Here is a 20402-nt window from a genome sequence, read left to right as displayed (position 1 = left end):
ATCTGCACTCATAGAGCTGAACTTCGCAAGAGAAAGTAATGCAATTGAGCAGTTTAGCTTTATTATAAACTGGTAATCACCCAACTCAAACCATGCCTTCCTACTCTACCTAATCCTCAAATCTCTCTAATGCCCAGCCTTCCCTCACTTTTTTCTACTGGCCTTGCCTCAAAAAACACTGAAAAAATAAAATTCATCAGAAAGAACTTCCTCATTGTCCAATTTGCAAATCTCCAAATTTACTGGAAGTGTATCTCCTATCAAAAACCAGTCGTTTTACCTTCTCCAGGACCAATGTCCCAGTTATCTTTTACTTCTCTAGAGTTCTCAAACTCTTTCTCTCTGTTCCAGCCTAAAACTATTATAGTATAACTGTCTCCTATGTTTAAAAACTAAACAAAATGAAAGCCTTCCTTAGCCTTTATCTCCCTCTAACTACCTACCCTGTTTTTTCTGCTCTTCCTTGGCCAATTTCTTTAAATTTTATCCTACATACACTGTATCCACCTACACATTTTCCATTCACTCTTCCACTGAAATCAATAATTTGCAAGCTTCCAATAGTACACTTTCTCTTTATCCTTCTCCACCTCTCAGATGCATTTAACCTCACTGATCACTTTCTTAGCGTGTAAAGAGCTTTTTCTTAACTTGAGTGACTCCACACCCTTGATATTCTGTGTGACACTCTAGCTGTTCTACTTCAGTCTCTTTTGCTGTCCCCTTCTCTTCTCTCAACCTCCACTGTTACAGCCCTTCAGGGCTTAGTCCCAGGACTTCTACCCAGAAACCTCAGAGTCATTCTTGGGTGCCTTTTCATCCTCTCCTCTCACACCTCACTCTTCATCCAATCTATCCTTAGGTCCAATTAATTCTACCTTCAAAAAACATTTCAAATCCACACATGTCTCTGTATATCTACTGCCTATTTAAGCTTCCATCATCTCTCATCTGAATATTAAAGTATCTTCTTAATCATATTACCTGATTCTTCTCTGAGTATTCTGAGTACTGCAATCCCAACATATTATTACAAGTAGCCACATAACTGTTGTAAATATAAAGAAAACCACATCACATCCCAGTTTAAAACTGTTTAAACTGCACTCAGAAGAAAACCCAACCTTCCAAACACAGTCTACTTTGGCACTGCATATTTAGCTCCTGCCTCATCCCTTATCCTTACTAACTCTACTCACTTGCATCAGTGTCTTTCTTTGCCTTGAAAATACTCAGTTCTTTGCCTCAGCCCTTTGCATAAGCCCTTCCATCTTCCTTGAATGATCCTCCTTCCCCAGCGCTTTCTCTTCCTTCAGACCCCAGTATACATGCTTCTCACCCAGGAGTTCCTAAACATCCAACTAAAGTTGCCCTACTCACCCACCCAAATGTCCTCCCAGAGCATCCTATTTTATTTCTTCCTGGAATGTAGCACATTTAGTAAATATGTATGTATTTGCTTTTTTCCTATTCAATGTCAATCTTATCTTATTATATGATTCATGAGCTCAGTGGCCATATTTGCTGTGTGCAGCATGCCTTGAATACTCAGAGCTTATCATGGTATCTGACATAGCATAGGTATGCAATAATTATATGGAGAATAAATAAATATTGAACATATCTGTTGGATGAACAACAGGGACTGCAGACATAAAACTAAGCAGAGCTGGTGCAAGAGGGGGAAAAAAATCGCAATTTTGGTTTATTAGCACAAAGCATTGAGAAAAGATTCTAACAACTAAAATGAGTTATTGTTCTTAAGGAAAAGATGATCTGTAAAATAATCACAGGGAGAGACCTTGAGCAAAAGAGAAAAGGTGACTATAGGAGATAGATTGTAAAAAGAAAATGAGATGCAATATAACAAATGGATATCACATTTCTTTGTGTGTCATACTAACTCAGAGCTCTCTCTTCCATAGACAGAAATACAGAGGTAGATCACAATTGAATTGCAAATGCATTTGAACCTTTTGCAAGACAGGTTCCAAGTATATAACTTAAGCTAGGTCTTCAAAGCACGCCTCTTAAGACATTATTTTATAACATGTGGTTTTTTTCTTAACAATAATTTTGACATTTAGATATCACAAGGAAAAAAGAATTTGTAGTAAATATGTCATTGTCCATCACTTTTATTTTAGGACCATTTTGCAAATTATGAAAAAGAGAATAAAATGCCAATTTTTAAATGGATAAAAGACATGGATAAATATGTCATAAAAGACTAAATGAAAAGAGTGAAATGTGAGACTATATGAAAAATTTTTAACCCTATTTGCAATTAAAAATGTACATTGAAATAATGGGGCAATTTTTCATTTACTAAATAGGTAAAAATCTAATTTTTAAACTTTATAGGACACAATGCTGTTTGCTTAGTCTACTATAAAAAGAGAACTTTCTACCAATATACATTGGCTTAACATTTTGGGAGAAAAATTCATAATGTTTCCAGAAATGTATGTGACGAAACAATGAAAATATTAAGAGAAAAATCTATAACTTAAGGATTATTACAATATAGTTTATTTAATAAAAGTTGAAAAGCATTCTAGATGTTCACAGACAAGAAAAAAACTAAACAGTATGATACATCTATGCCCTGTTACTAGTATTAAATGATGTAATAAAATTATCAAGCAATTATGAAATTGTTTTAATGATTGTTTTTCCACAAGGGAAAAATATCTTCCCAACTAAGAAGACTTTTGTAGTGTCAAAACTTGCAACATTGCCAAATATGTAATTCTAGGCTATTACATGAACATTCCTAAAAGAGAACATAAAATAAGAGAAGAAATAAACTAAAAGAGGAAAAGAAGGAAAACTGCTGATGCAAGAGCTAAATAAGTTAGAGAAATACGTCTCTAAGTCAAGTTTATTGTACTTATGAACTAACAATCTAACCAAATGGTTGTCTTCAAGGAGTGAGAGACAGTTTGCAGGGGTACCCAAGTGTGTGCACATTTAAAGATCAGTATGCATTTTCATACATACCAACACACAACTAGGTCCACCCATCAGCCAACATGTCTAATAATTTCACAGATACATTTTAAATAAAGTTATCAAAAACATAATATTATAGTACCAACCCTATTAGCTAATAATAAATGTAAAATATATCATGAACCTTTAACAAACAGGTAAAAGAAAACCCGTAAACATAAACGTATAAGGTTTCTCACTGAGCTGGGTAAATGCCTGCAGGATGACAAAATGGAGATACATGTCTTTAAGAATAAAAGCTTTTTAGTTAATGCTTTATAGTCAGAGTGGGCAGTTAACAACATCTAATTCAGGGGCAAATAATGAAGATTCAATATGTGGCTGTCTATAAACAAACTAATGGAAACTAATGAATAAAAGTAATTTCTGATTCACAAATATGAATAGCCATTGCTATTTAATATTTAAAAGTACTTGCTTAGGCATTGGAGATAGTATGCTTAATTCTGAAATCTATGGCGTCTTTTAAAATTAATATTTTTCCCTCTATAATATGCTCACTAATTTTAGCTCTATGGTTAGATCTTAAATAAAAGTAATGCTAATCAAGTTAAATACAATGATTAAGCACCAGAAATGATAACATTATTTTCATATGGCATTGAGTGATCACAACAAATTGTTACCAAATGTTAACCATTTCTACCTACAGCATATCTAAACTGCAAAAGCAATTTAAGTAAAACACAGAGAAGTTGAGCAAAAACTGTCTACGGTCATTCATTTAAGATTAAGCACAATTCAGCTACCGTCTGGATGAAAACACAATACTACCTCTTCAGAAAGGAAATTAACTTTGACACACTGTCTCTTTCCTTCTGTTATTTTCTGGATTTTCATTTATCTGAAAACCTACATGTAAGGGAGCAAACACTCATAAATGTAAGCCAGTAGTTATCAAATAAAAATCCTGTGTACACGTTAATATGTAATTTCTCATTAGAACACAAGTTATTGAGTATGTTGGTGCTACTAATAAGCCCTACGGCTTTGTGCTTGTCATTACCTTCAGGCAATCAGAATTTTATGAGCACAAACCAATAATAATGATATTTCCCTTTTGCTTTTATCCACACCTCATTGCCTTACATTGATTTGCATAAGCAATTTCCACCCTGATAATTGGAGCCAAACATCTTGTTGTAGGTTACCTTATGGAAAAGAGCAGTTAAATACTAATCAAGATAAATCTTTCTTTATTCAACCATATTTTAGATGATATTGAATTACCCTCATTGGTTGAGCAAGAAGGTGACTCATTTTCTGACACAGGTTTCAGAGTTTGAGTTTATATCAAGCTCAACAATGATCTTTCTTTGTAATTTCAATTCCCTGATGTTGAGTCATAACAACATGAAGAACAGTACTGCTAGGCTGAAATCACTAAAACAATATTGTTTTTGTCTGAAAAGAAAAAGCAATAGTACTAATTACTTTTAATAGCTGCTGAGCCAATCAATATTATCTGAGGATTTCATAATTATAGTCTTATCCTTTTATTTCCGAGAAAAAAATCCGAGAAAAAAATGTAACTAGGGAGATTAAAACAAGTAAAAATGAAATAAGGCAGGTCAAAGTCATGTAAAAATTTCTATCAGAAGAATTCAAGTAATTACTTGAATTACTTACTTTAAAAGTAAGCCTATAATACTTATGTAGAATTAGGATTTGAGCTATAGGAACTTAAATTATAAAAACAAGGTAAAAGAAGTAGATCCTAATTTATTGATCACATGCATAAGCATTGGTACATATGACTGACATTTAACGTATATGCGCTTAAACAATAAGAACCCCAGGAAATGAAAGATATAAGGATTGCTGAAAGATGCTTTGGAATGGAAATCAATACAGTGATGGAAGGATAAAGAATGCAAGAATCCAGACATTCTGTGGAGGACTACCTTCTCTCCATTAAGAGGTCTATAAAAAGGAGCAAACTGAGATCCTAAGGGGTATTTGCATTGAAGGAGGTGTTTAGAGGAAGCATTTGTTCATAGCAGCAAGGGAGATTTCAGGGGTATATATAAAATCATCAAGAACTTCTAGAGAGATAGGGCAAAATTGCAGTATATTTCTATATTTCTATTCCAGGTACCACAAAGGAAAGGAAAGTCAACAACATTTGACATTGAAGATTGTCCATGTGAAAAAGAAGACAGAAATGAGGTTTCACTGCATGTACTCCCTCCCAGTGTCCTGCCAGTAAGGACTCTTCTTATGCTTGTGATATTGTAATGAGGAAAACACATTCAGATAGCACATTATTAAACAGATGTGGAGCCCCCATCACCCCCGGAAATCTTACCACCTTTTCCTTACAGGATGACCTAGGATGGAATTTGGAGGTATTTATGCCACAAATATAAGGTGATAATGGTAAGAATTACATTATGTATAAAAAGTATAACTTGAGCCTGTATACAAAAGGGAATTACTCATTACTTCTGACCTACCTATCCCATTTCCCACTTATGCTAGTCCCTACAGATAATGTATCATGCAGGTGTTTTCTTAGTCATCATTACTCACCGGAATCATTGCTAGGAGAAAACTCTGGACTGAGAAAACCCATAAGCTTAGTCTCCAGATTCCCTAGGTATAGTTGTTCTTAAAAGCAATTTAGGCAAACTGCTACTTAAGTTTTTCTCCCTGCATTTACCCTATCTTAGAAGAATTTGCCTATCTGGAGGTGAGAGAGGTAGAAAGAGGAGCCAGCAGTTGTGATTGTACAAACCAGAAGTTTGAAATTTTTAATTTAATAAAAAAGCAAAACAATTATTCACAACAGTAAATCTCCTTGTCTTTTCTGCTTTGGTTCTTTATTTTAGAAGAAGAATAAATTTAGATATGTGAAACTGTTAGACATATTACTGGTACTGATTCACCCTGACACAACTAAATCAACTCATTCAAAGAGGAAACTGGGGATTATAGACCACAGGCAAATGAATTGTAGTTAGGAAATACGTGAATGACGGTCATTGATTGATTTTCCTCATTTGTCTCATTATATATCCTTATAAAATGATTGAAATCAGTTGAAAACATTCTCCTCAGCTACAATAGTATCACTAGGTCTTAACATAAATATCAAGGAAGAGATAACCATTTTTAAATCTGCATATGTTAATTCCACCTACAAAAATAATAAAATAATATTTAATCAATAGAACAAAGACATTTATAGATGAAATGTGTCAGATTGTCTGTAAGCAATTCATCACCACTCCTGCTACATTCTACATGTTTGTGCATCGTACGGGCTGGAAGCTTCAATTCCTAGAATCCTTTGCTAGTTAGGTACAAGTTTAAGTTCTGCATGAAAAGTACACATAAGAGGCATAAAAGAAGGAGGAGTCATATTGCTCAAGCAGCAATGAGCAGGCTTGTGGGCTTTGGTAGAAGTTAAGGTACTACTAGTGGCTTCCAGGTGTACTGCAGGCCGCTGAGAATGGGTATTAGATTGTTATGATGCTTAAATCTTTTTTTAATTGTTATTAAATTTATTGGGGTGACATTGATTAGTAAAATTATATAGGTTTTAAGTGTACAGTGCTATAATACCTCTATATATTGCGTTGTGTGTTAAATTTCTTGCTTTTCTGGAGTTTAGCAGTGGTTTTCCTACTTTCACTCCTCTGGCCCTCACAACAGTTTTAGAAAATTCATACACTCTGTGTCAAAATAACTTTCTGCTTGAAGTACCTTGAGTGGTTTTGATTGGGCTATTATATTATATGCCCAATGTTTTAGGAAACAGACCCTCAAAGATGGAAAAATATAGTTGCTTCCCTGTCTTGATTAGATTTAAATGAGGTAATAGCATTGATAATGGGTGGTAATATCCTGGTAATCCATGGTTTTCAGGGACAAGGCAAATTCTTAAATTATCCTTTATAGTTGTCCAAACTGAAGAATAGGCTTTGGGAAAACAAATGACTATTTCAAAAAAAAAGCATTACAGTAGAATAGAGAATTACAAAATCTGCAAGAAGAATGGGTATTTCTGACTAGACTGGAAAGAGTACAAAAAGAAAACTGTAACATTGGTGCTTTAAATTCTCTGCTATAGTATGGGCAGGGAATCAGTGGTCATCTGTGACTATGCTGAAAGATTCTTCTCTCCCCACCATTTAAAATGTAAAAAACAATTCTTACTTCTCAGGCCATGCAAAAGCAGGCAGTGGACCAGATTTGGCCCATAGGCTATAGGTTGTCAAGCCCAGTTTGAAATCTCCAATAATCTATAACTAATAATAAAAGTTTCAATTTAAAAAAATAAGTCTTATATCTCTTTTAGCCTTAGAATCAATATAACTGAAAAGCAGACTAAAGTTTGAAATTCTGAGTGGTAAAATTACACCTCAAGTAAATTTCATAGATTTCTTAGGTCTCTTATTAAAAATTAGGGTACTGATTGAGAAAGTGTGGGACACTGATAATTGGATCGGGGGCCTTTAATACCTAAATTCCACACTTGGGTTCAAAAGCAGCTCTCCTTGTCTCTTAAAAAGTAAGTTAACCATTGTTTGAATCCCCTGTAATGACACTCATCAAGGGGGTGCCAGTTCTCCTCAAAACCAACCTCCAATGCACCTCAATGGTGTTAGACCCCTAAACAAATCAACATCAGCAGATTTCAGGAACACAAGCAGAAATCTGACCTTATGGAGGACAACATATACATTGAAAAATCTTCAAGAAACTTCAAAAAGTCCTCAGAAAATGTCATCTAAGATGATTATGGTTAAATTACAAAGATGTAAAGAATCCAGAGCAAAATATGAAATTATAACAAAATAAGAAAGGTAACTAAAAAGCAAAGGAAATATAAGTTGTTTCTTACTATTGGCAAAAAGTAACATAGGTATTACCAGCAGAAATTCTCAGTAACCTCAAACGCTGGTCTGGTTGGACCATAGTTACAATGCTGCAGTTGACCCTTGAACAATGTAGAGGTCAGAGCAACCAACTCCCTTGCAGTAAAAATTCACCTACAACTTCTGACTCTCCAAAAACTTAGTTGTCCCTCAGTATCCATAGGGGATTGATTCCAGGATGCCCATGGTACCAAAGTCAAGTCTCTTATATAAAATGGCATAGATCAAAGCACACTCCCATCCATGGATCAAAAATATGTCTTGAAATAAATCCACACAGAAGTGGACCTCTGCAGTTCAAACCCATGTTGTTCAAGGTCAACTGTATATACATTGAATGCCACATAGTCTTAATATTCAGATTACTAACTGAAGATTCACTCACTTTTGCACATCTAGTTTATAAATTTTCCCATCAAATTAAATCAGCTGTCCCAAATTAAAGTATAAAACCCAAATTATATCACTAGTAAAAAGCATTAAATAAATCTTAGATTCAGAAAATCTGAAAAATAGAAAAAAAATCTTAAAGAGCATTTAGTCCAAGTCTTACATTTGATAACTATAAAGTCAAAGGCCAAGAAAGATTTAGTGACTTGTAGAAAACCTGCCATTAATTAGAAACAGAAATTAGAATTATTTCTGCCTACTTATTCCATGGCCTCATGCTTCCCAAAATATACTTGCCATTATTTTGGGAAATTGACTGTTTAGAACAGTAGATATATAGAGTTTGCAAAAATATAAACATTTCTGTATTTTAAAAATACATTATTTACAAGTGGCATACAGAATCAAACAGGGGTTCAAGTTTGGTTCACTCTACACTTTCAATATAAACATCAAAAAAGACTCTAACTTATTAACGGTAGCCAGGATAAATATTTTAATGTATGTATTGTCTATTTTCAAAAAAAATGTTTTGAGGCAATTTTTTAAAAAAGATATGCAAGACTGACCCATTTAAGCATCAGACAAAATTCAAGAAGAGAATTACACAAAAATGTATCAAGTAGACTAGACTAATGAAAGTTGTGATTATTCAGTATAAAACTTTTCTAGACTTTCTAACAACTGACACAGTGGATTATATGGGTATTAGGAATAAAACTTTTCTCACAACAATCTCTGAGTCCCTTCTTATGAGGGATATATATGTAAGCTGGAACTTAAAAAACTATATAACTATGTAACTTATACATATGTAACTCCAGCTTACATATATATGTGTGTGTGTGTGTGTGTATATATATATATGTAACATATATATGTACTTCAGCTTACATATATATATACATATACATACATATATGAACTTAAAACTATATATATATAAAATTTTTTTAAGTTCCAGCTTACATATATATATGCAACTTATATATATGTAACTCCAGCTTACATATATATACATATATATATATATATATATATATATATATATATGTATATATATATGAGAATATTATAAAAGGTAAAAAAAAAAGGTAGTGAAATCTACACTCGGACATTTTATAGGTAAAATATGAACATGTGAACTGACCCAGAAACTCCCCAGAAACCTACTATTTTTCTATATTAGTTTTATTATATTTAATATATAAACATTATATTTATAATTTACTTTATATATTTATATTTATTATATATTTATTATATTTTTCCTCCAGTTGTATTTGTAAAAAATGTTTGCTTTGTTCCCAAAAGAGTCTAAGATGAGTTATAAGGATATCAAAATTGTAAGAGAACACAAATTTTAGAAGAAACCAACATTGTTATTGTTCCTCTGTGGAACATGAAGATTAAGTCAAGTCCAAGTACTAAGAAGGAGGAGGAATAAAGGAAAGGGAAGGAAAGAAAGAGGGAGAAAGGGAGGAAGGAAGAAAAGGAATAAAAGTATATGAAAAACATGCTGTTTGCAATTTGGGATTACCTATACCTGTACATCTAACCTTGGGTCTGTCTGCAAATATAAACTTGCATTTGACTACACAGAAACAGCCATGGTTAATGTAAAAACAATTAATAGATTTTCCAGCAGAGGTAAGCACTGACAGTCCAGGTTAGCTCTTTCAACAAGACTGTAAAACCAAAACTCTCTGGAGCCTTGTGGATGGGAAATACATTACTATCATCTCTGTGACCACTCAGCACCATGACATAAAGGGTTTGTTCAGGAGGTCATTTCCAAAATGTATCCCATACATCTTCATGCACAAGAGATGATAATTTATCACCTAGATGTAGGGATCTACTGTAAACTAATCCAAACTGCTGATGATACACTAAATCAGTTTGAGTGATGAGTATAAATAAAGCTGCAAGGAAGTACTGAAGGATGCATACCTATCTGATCAATGAGATGTCAGAAGGCAAATGAAATGCAATGTTGACAAACATAGTCCCTCAGTTGAAAATTAACCAAATCAGGTATCAGAGCATAAAGGCATACATTAACACAAGCTTCAAATGAAAGTTTAATACATGGAAGTCAGAGGGTATATTCTAACTGTTTCGGACAAAACTGAACACATGGGGCCAGTAGAAAAGGGAATATTAAAAATTGATGTATTTTGCATACTATAGAAAGCACAACAGGACAAAGAAAAATATTGCAAAACAGTAATCCTTTCCAAATAATATAACTATAGTTATTCAATCTGCTGAGCAAATCCATGCACACAGATGAGGAAAAAACAATAAAATTTATATACAGAAAATGATTTCACATCAACTTGCTACCAGAAAATCAAATTTGATTTGTGTTGCCCTTATGGAAGCTTAGATATTTTCTGGAACTGTCATGCTACAACTTCAATGGGGAAAAACAAAGGAGTGGTGATAAAGAAGGACATTCCTCCAGAAAGTTGATATTCATGGAAGGCATTCCTTGAGAAAAAAAGATTTTCCCAACTATGTGATCAGAATAAAGGCTTTAGCACCCGGCAAATAGGTTTAATGGAATTCAGGTATTCTGAAGGTGTCCGTAATGGAAAGAGCTGATTAAAGTAAATTCTAACCCCTGCTGGAAAAAATCTGTAAAAACATTTTCTAAGGGAAATTACTCCTCAAGAAATGTATTTGTTTGTCTTTGTTGTATTAAATATAATATAGCTTTTTCATAACATATTTAACTCTTGCTTTGTATTTTATCTTTTAGTTTATTTTGGGTAAAGATAGAATTATGTTACTAACATATGACCTGATCCCATATGTAGTTTATTTAAATTTCAAAATGAAAAGCTTACTAAGAACAGATAAGATTGATTGCTCTCTCTGTCTTAGCATAATTGTATTTCAGGTGAACATCAATTTACTTTAAAGGACACTTCTAAGTAGCAGAATGCATCATAAATAATTCATCAATCACAGATGCTAGGAACATGATTCACTTCAACAGATTCAATGGAATAAAAGTTCTATTTTTCTATATTTGTGCTTGCTTTAAGAGTTTAAGAATCCTCCCTTTCTAAGAATCCACTACTAGGTTTCATACTTCATATTCTAAATGCAATCTGATAAAACTATTTCTTTTTTTCCCCCATTTAAAATACTGTATTTTCTAATTAAAAAAAAACATTTAGATAGCAATAGAACAAATAACAACCTGTGTACATCAACAGTGAAAAAACAAACAAACAAAAAACATAAAAGATACAGATCTGAAAAAATGGCAAAAAGATTTTCTCAAATACATAATTTTAGTAAGGCTAACATAATTTGTTTACACTTTAAAATTTCATATAAAATTTTAAATGGAAGAAAAAGGAAGCAGACCTCAGAAAATCTTACACAGATTATTTAGGATCTGATATGTTTGAAAATTACTTCAATTGAAAAATACATATTAAAGAGATTCTCAATGGTATAACAGTTTGAGGTTTTATTGGTTGATAACAGTGAGAATCTTAACCATTTTCATTTGTCATGGAAGACATCGCTTACCTTACTCATCCTAAAGTTTTCCATCAAATTCAGCAATTTTGTATTAGAAAGTTCCCAAGCTGTAAAAAATCTTTAAAGTAAATATATGGACAAGGAAAAATGTAAGAGAAAATAGGAAGCATTCTACTTACTTGCAAACCCCTCTGAAATACGGAATGGCCCATAAAATTAGCCAGCATTCTAATTAAAGCAGCACCCTGTAGGAAAGAGTATTGAGAAAAGAGAAAATAATTTCAACCAAGTAACATGATTCTAAAATTATCCTAAATCAATCAAAATAGTCTGTTTCATTCATGCTCTTTTATTCTTAAAAATTGTTAAGAAATAGTAGTACAAAAACATAAATACAATACTCCATTTACAGGTGAAATTGCATCTTTTATTTTGTGACTTTAAAACCAATGACATCAAAATAGAAGTCTTCTAGACAGAATATCTCAGGGCAATAAAAAGCTCTAATTCAGGAGTAATAAAAATGTTATTTATCACTGCATATAACAAAGTTAATAAAACATGGCTCTTGTACTTACAAGTTCATAATCTAGTAAGGGAGAATACCCATGTTAATAAATAATCATATTAAAACATAGCTTTTGAGTAACATAGTTACTTACTCTAACTCTGGCTCAAACAGGAACAGTTTAGCTGCAGAAATGAAGAGTAGGGAGTACTAAGCAGTCAGACTGTTCAGGCTCAAATCCTGGCTCTGCCACTTACTTGCCATGTTTACTCAGGAAAATTATTTAACCTCACTGTTCCTCACTTTCCTCACTTGTAAAATGCAGGTAATAATAATAGCCAAATTTAATATGGTTATTTTGAAGCTTAAATGAATTAAGGCAGTTCAAACTGTATCTGAAAAATAGTAACCGTGATATGAGTGTTACTTATCAGTATTGCAACGAAGTAATTATTTTTATTTCCTGTCTGTAGAGGCAGGCTGTAGCCATATATCCATATACAAGTGAAACATATGTGATCGATATAAATACTCAGAATAATAGAAGAAAAAATTATGAGTCTACCTCACCTGAGAACAATTACTATAATATTGTAGAACAGTATCAGTGTAAAAAGGTAGACATGTAATCAATACGAAACATTCCAAGTAATGATGGTGAAGCCTAGATGATCACAAATGTAGATGTAAAGTATAAATAAGCTTTCAAGAAGCTCTTTCATTCGGCACTAAATTGTTTTAACTATAGAGCAATGGATTATAAGCAACAAAAGTTTAAATAGAAAGAATAGCCTGGTTTTAGGGGGAAAAAATATTTTTATGATTTACATATAGGATTCATACTTCATTACAAATTCACACCCTCCCATAATTCATTTCTTACCAGATGTCTCTTTTTTAAGTGAGAGAATCATATGAACCACACAGACTCATCCTGCCTAGGACAGAACTGTGGCAGCCAGTCCAGAGACATATGAAAGAATTATCATTGTTTGTTAGTAGAATCGTTTCCTAGAATACTGAAATTTTAATGCAATACAATACTCAGGCTGCATGAATCACCATTAAAGAAATGTCTCAAAAAATTTCAGTCATCACCAAACTTGCTCCCAAAATTGGTATTTTATTCACAACTCAACAAATGATCAACTGGACAAGCCAGAGAGTTTTGTGCCTCTTCTGATATATTAATATTTTCCCCCCACACCTTCTACTCTGCCCTTTCTTTTGCTTCTTCCTCTTTATCTTCTGCACACTTGTGTAAGTCCACAAGATATAAGCACTTATGATTCCACCTGGGGACCAGATTAGAATTCCTGTTAGAATTTATCAGCTCTGCTCCTTCAATTTCCTTGACAAACTCTCCTTCTATACATTTCCCCATCTAATCTACCTACCCCGAGGGTGGAAACTGTCAGTTCTGTAGCAAAAGTACCCCTTGCCACTTGGGGAATGAGACTTCGAATCTCAAGCAGTCAACTCAAACTTTCCTTCAGAACAGAATAGGCATCTTCAGATGATTTAAGTGTTTCCCTCCAGGTAATGATGATTTGGTCTCTTGTCAGGCTATAAAAACGATCAATTTAGCATGGTTTAACGGCAAAAGAGTCCTTTCTAATCATAAAGAATGTGCCCGTTTTCCTGTCTCAGTTGAGCGGGAGCAGAGTGCTAAAAGGAAATAAAACCTAGAAATATGATCAATATATAAATGTCATATATCACTGAACTCTCTATTATTATTATTATTATATTGTATAATTTAATTAACTTTTAAAAATATGTTTATGTTGCCCACTCGAACATTTTAAATTCTCCAGGGTAGCATGCACTCTTCTATATTTCACTAGCTTCTTCTTTCCAAAACTAAATTTTAAAAATACTTATTTTATAGAACTTCATAGACAGATGGGCTCTCCAACTGTCTAATATGTTCAGCCAACGTATACTGAGCACCTACTATGCATGGCTCATAACGAGGGTCACACCTCAATGCAGGCATAACTCATTACAAACCTTTTTTTAAAAAAAGAAAACACTGAATCCTCTTTCATCATGTCTTTAAAACATTTTTTTCACCAAACAAATATTATTTATAATATTATAACTTATTCTCACTCGTGATTCAAAATCCCAGCCCCAATCAAACAAACTGGCAGCCTAATTAGTTTTATGAGAAATAAATAACTATTTCTGCAAGATTTTCATAATTTTGAGACATGATTGAGAAAAACCATCATTATATTTACTATAGTAAGGTTCAGAGAGATATTAGGTTGGAAAGTACTACCTGTTTTTTTTTTGTTGTGTTTTTTTTTAAGTTTTCATAAAGAATATTCCACGAAAGTATGGTTGTAAACCCATTTCTCATTTAGTAATTTTTATATTTGGAGTATCTTTTCCATATATGTTCTTATCTAAAAATTCTTTTAATTTACGTTGTAATGATTTGCATTCATGTCAGTCTCAAAAACAGTAAATATCCCCAGAGAAAGGGCAGTGCCCTCACAACTTGGTACCCCACCCCATTCCCTGTGCTTGCCTCAGAGGTGGTACTCCCTTAACATAATAACTGATGAGAGAGAAAGAGAAATTAGTTGCACACTTAGTAATTACTTTTTATTCTTGAAAACTACTCAGCCTGGATATACAGTTTGTTACTTTATTGGTATACCTTAGTGACAAGTAATCACATTTGAAAAGAAGGAGATCTTCTCAACTAATTTGTTCCTTTTACACATGCTTATTGAGTAAGGCAGTGTGCTCAGTATCTTGTAGAATATAAATAGGTATGCTACAAGTCTCTGTCCTCCAGCGCCTCAAAACCTCGTAAGTGAGAAGATACAATACAGTATAAGATGAATGACAAAAGAAATATTCTACTGTGTTTCAGAAGAGGGAGAGTTTATTATATCTGGAGGGATGAACGACAAAGAGGCTATAAAGAAGTGGCATTTGTGTTAGACCATGAAGGATGGATGGTATTCCATAAGCAAAGAAAACAGAAAGCACTTGCCTGGAATGGCCAGAATGGCCTTTGCATGGTCACGCAGGTGTGAAAGTGAAAAGCACAGTAAGGTGGGTGATACTGTAGGACAAAGGGCATAAGAAAATTGAGGCTTAAAAGGTTGTGTAACTTGACCAAAGTAACATAGGTAGTATGCAATGGGGCCAGGATTAGAATTCCACTCATCTCCAACTTCAAAATTAATAATCTTAACAAATTTGAATTACTTTTTTTGTAATCCCAAATCAAACAGTTACATATTTTCCAGAACTTGGAAAACGAAAGGGAATTCTTAGAGTGGCTCAGAGCTTGGAATCAGCAGATGTTCCCAGAAGAGTGAAAGGAAACCTAACTCAATGACACAAAGCTGAAATAGCTGACCAATGCCCAGGATTGGTGATGGAATAGAAGACATAAATGGCTAGCATCATAGAACATGTTGATGTTCTAGAAGGCATAAGCTAGTTTAGAGCAGGTTCAGCAAAACAAAAGACCAGTCAAATTGAAAACAAGTGATATTTTTATCACATGCTGTATGTGGATGTGGAAGCTGTGAAAATGCACTGTTCAGAGTTGTCCTTCTCCATTTGTCACCATGAAGGCCAACTTTCCATAGTGTACTCCCAGTCAATGACTGAGCACAACAGTGGAACTAAGGTAGATATTTTGCAGCAAGGAACTCCTCTAATAGAAAACTCTGGCTCCAGGATTCTCCATTGCCCCGATGGATGTTTCTTGCAATTGGACTGAAGTCTGAAACTCTTTCAACCCAATGCTTCTTTCTTCCCTCTCTCCTTGAACAGGCTGTGAACTGTCTTATGATCTCAAGGTGGCTCTCCTTACCTTAACCGCTCCTTCCTTAAATAAATATCTTGCACAGCACAGTGACTTCTTCTCAGAAGACCTGACCCAGTATGGCAACTTAAAATGCTGCAGTCCAAACACGTATAAATTATTGGTCTTTAGCTGGCACATTCCAATATTCCACATCACAGATGTGTTTGCTTTTATCCAGGATAGGAGCAGATAAGGAACAATGTATCATTATATTCAGTTTACATATGGGAGAGACAAAGGGATGAAGTAATTTGTCCAAAATTACAGAGATATGATAATTACTGGAACTTTTCTCCAGATTTGTTTCCATACATTTAGTTGTTATTTGTTAGCATAGAAACCTATGAGGTAAGACTTTCTTATTGCTTTCTAAGTTACTGAAAGGATTAGTCTATTGATTCTAAATCAAAGTACTTTTAAAGTGTAAATTTCTAAATGATGTGTCTGAATTAAATCTGGACAGGTGTCAAGATTATGCAATGTTCTAATATGATTAGTTACTGAACAATGGCTTTTGGTCTAAAGTAAAAGCATATCTTAAATCCATGTTTTCAAAAACATGTTTTTTTGTTTCTTTATTTTTTTACAATAGTATTATAGCTACATTTAGGACCTGAGGAAGAAGAAAAAAAGGAAATATCTAAAGCTAAATATCACTCACTCACAAACTCACAAATTGATTACCAAAAAGGAAAGGCAGAGGGTGGAGGGGGGGGGGGAAGAGAGAGAGAGAGAGAGAGAGAGAGAGAGAGAGAGAGAGAGAGAGAGAGAGAAAAGAAAACAAAGAGGAGAAAAAGGGAAAGAAAGTTAATTTGAAAAAGGAAGCAGAATTAAAGCTCCTTTGCCCCAATCACCCACACTTGGAATCTTGGAGTCCTCTTTGAGTTATTACTTCCTAAGGCTAAGCCTCTATTACTGAACCTAAATTATTTCACAGCCTCCAGTGACAACCCCAGATGCATTCTCACTTTCATAAGTTCATTCTATGGACAACATCAGACTTATTTTAATAATTACTTCTGATTCTCCACTTTTTCTGTCTGACTTATTTCGTTTAGCATAATAATCTCAAGGTCCATCTACGTCACAAATGGCAGTACTTCATCTTTTCTTATGGCAGAGTAGTATTCTATTGTGTATATATACCGTATCTTCTTTATCCAATCATCTATCAAAGGACACTTTGCTTGTTTCCATGTCTTGGCCACTCTAAATAATGCTGCAATGAACATCAAAGTATATAACATGTTTCCCCCCAAAATAAGACCTAGCCAGACCATCAGGTCTAATGCATCTCTTGGCTCAAAAATTAATATAGGACCCGGCCTTTTTTTACTATAACCGGGTCTTATATTAATTTTTGCTCCAAAAGACACATTAGAGCTGATGGTCTGGCTAGGTCTTATTTTGGGGGAAACACGGTATATCTTTATGGATAAATGTTTTCAGGTTTCTTAGGTAGATACCCAGGAGAAGAACTGCTATATGACTTCACTTACATGTAGGATATAAAACTGAGAGCAATAAAGGAACAAGACAAACAAACAAACAAAAACTCATAGACGTAGATAGTAGTTTTATGGTTACCAGAGGGTAAGGGAAGGTGGGGGGATGGTAGAAGAGGGTAAAGGAGGTCAAATATATGGTGATGGAAGGAGAACTGACTCCAGGTGATGAGCACACAATGTGATATATCGATGATGTATTATGGAATTGTACCTTGAAACCTGTGTAATTTTACTAACCATTATCACCCAAATAAATTTAATTTAAAAAAAATTACTTCTGAAGAAGAATAATGTCTGCTAAAAGTCCTAGTTCTGTCATCTACTATATGTAAGAGCTTAGGCACATTAGATGGGCTGTCTAACTATCTACAATTAGAATATAACAAGAACAGTAACAATGACTACGAATCATGATGATAATGATGATACCTCAAGATTCTTCTGAGGATTCATTTAAATCACTTATATAAAGAACTTGGAACAGTGTTTGGCATTCGACTTCGGACAATTAAGTTCCTGAACTTGTTGCAATGATGTTGTTAAATTTTTTTGATATCTGAGGGATTATTCATTATGAATTTGTACCAACTGGACAGAGTTAACCAAGTTTACTATTTGGGAGTGCTGAAAAGGCTGCATGAAAAAGTTAGACGATCTGAACTTTTCACCAGCAACTCATGGCTCTTGCATCACAACAATGCACCAGCTCACACGGCACTGTCTGTGAGGAAGGTTTTTTAGCCAGTAAACACATAACTGTATTGGAACACCCTCCCTACTCACCTGATCTGGCCCCCAATGACTTCTTTCCTTACCTGAAGATAAAGGAAATACAGAAAGGAAGACATTTTGATGGCATTGAGGATATCAAGGGTAATATGACGACAGCTCAGAAAAAGAGTTCCAAAATTTCTTTGAAGAGTGAACTAGGCACTGGCATCGGTGCATAGCTTCCCAAGGGGAGTACTTCGAAGGTGACCATAGTGATACTCAGCAATGAGTTATGTAGCACTTTTTCTAGGATGAGTTCGCGAACTTAATTGTCCGACCTCGTATGATACACTTCAACAAAAGCATGTAGGTATTGTCATCATCTTCATCATTGCCATCCTTTTCATGTTAACTCCTTGCCCCCAAACTCTATTTTATTTTAATTCCTATGGTAGTAAATCAAGGCCATGCAATGAAACTCACCATGACCTACCAACACTGTCTCCCATGTGGCCCAATAATCAGCCTCTAGTTATGAAGATCTTCTCATTAGCCTATGAGCATATCTTATATTGTCATGTTTTAATCATACTGTTATTTTTATTGCAATGATATTCTTTTTCAATCTTATATTCTAAACCCTATACATTATTCAAAAGCACAGGATAGCCCATACTATAATATAAAACTTCCCAAAAATATGTTAGCCCTCAATGGTTTTCTCTCTCCTGTAGTCATAAAACTTTTAAGTCTAAACTACACAATATTAAATTATTTTTACATCACTCACCAATTGAGTCAAATGACTGTTTCTTCTTTCCACAATCACATGTGGGTCATATCCTTTAGACTTATTATTGGCACACTTGTTAGTTGTCAATGCCATAGCTTTTCCTTTGCCAGTGAAAGATGGTCCTAGCAGAGAGAGGTATTTACCAACTACTTGCTATTAATAGTTTCAAATCAGCAATCCAAGCTAAAACCTCATAGTCAACACACAGGTACTCAGTCTTCTCTATAATGAAATTCAGCATATTTGCTATACTGGGGCCTTTTGTTTTTTGGTATTCTCAAGCAATTCAAATAGGGTAATCTATATTTAAACCAATAGGAAACCTAAAAAGAAGACTACAGATCCTAGAACAAGAAAACAGTGAGCTTTCAATAGTGTCAAAAACTAGCACTTACATGAAAGTATTCAATGAAAAAAATATGAAAAAGAGCAATACTATAAACTGAAATGAATGTTGATGGAAGGATAAAGCATAAGAGCAAAAATTAACAAAATAGAAAATAAAATGGTAAAGATGAAAAATACAATGCATCAATACTGTGAGAAAAACATTTGCTATGACTTAGTATTTATTCAAAATAATGTATCTTAGTAAACTAAGAAGAGAAGACAATTCATTAACATGTTAAAGGCCATCATCCAAAAATATGCTGAATGATGAAATATGTGTTCTCCTTATGGGAATAGAACAAGAACGCCCTCTATTAGTAGTTATACTTGAAATACAATAAAATAAATAAAAAACAAGAGCATTATGAAGCAAAGATAGAAATGAAGCAATAAATTAGTATTACTCAGAGATGACGTTAAATTTCTTCCAGAAATCTAAGAGGATCTATAGAAGGAACCGATAAAATCAATAAAAGAATGCAGCGAGGTTACCTGGCACAGATCAATACATAAAACTCAAGACAGCTGATATAAATCAGTAAAAACAAATTTAAAGAATTAATTTATAAAGAGTCCTACTCTCAAGAGCAAAATACAAACAAATACAACAAAACCAAAATTATAGGAAGAAATAAAAAGTTGTTCAGAGCTTTCATGGAGAAAATTGTGTAGCTTAATCAAAGGCACAAGGACCGAAATACGAAAACTGTATTTGTTACAAAGCTATGGAAAAGCTGTTATTGTAAAAATGTCAAATATTTCTAAATTAATCTATAAAATCTTGAAAAGATTCTTTTCCCCCCAGAAACTGTCTTCATCTTAAAATTTATATGGATTGGCGAATAGCAATTTTGAAAGA

At 33.7% G+C, this 20402-nt stretch overlaps 1 protein-coding gene across 2 annotated transcripts in view; it reads right to left on the bottom strand.

Annotated features, from left to right (window-relative positions):
- Positions 1-20402, bottom strand: part of TRHDE (thyrotropin releasing hormone degrading enzyme) — a 364858-nt gene that overhangs the window by 96392 nt on the left and 248064 nt on the right. For both annotated transcript variants that reach the window (XM_019748962.3, XM_019748963.3), the window contains one exon: positions 11972-12037. In XM_019748962.3, the coding sequence (XP_019604521.2) occupies positions 11972-12037 (66 nt within the window). The remainder of the gene's footprint in view (positions 1-11971; positions 12038-20402) is intronic.

The sequence above is a fragment of the Rhinolophus sinicus genome, chromosome 1, assembly GCF_057876585.1.
Source record: "Rhinolophus sinicus isolate RSI-liver-muscle chromosome 1, RSI-T2T, whole genome shotgun sequence".
NCBI classification, from domain to species: Eukaryota; Metazoa; Chordata; class Mammalia; order Chiroptera; family Rhinolophidae; genus Rhinolophus; species Rhinolophus sinicus.
Note: the sequence above shows the minus strand (reverse complement) of the source record. Positions and strands in the feature narration are given on the sequence as shown.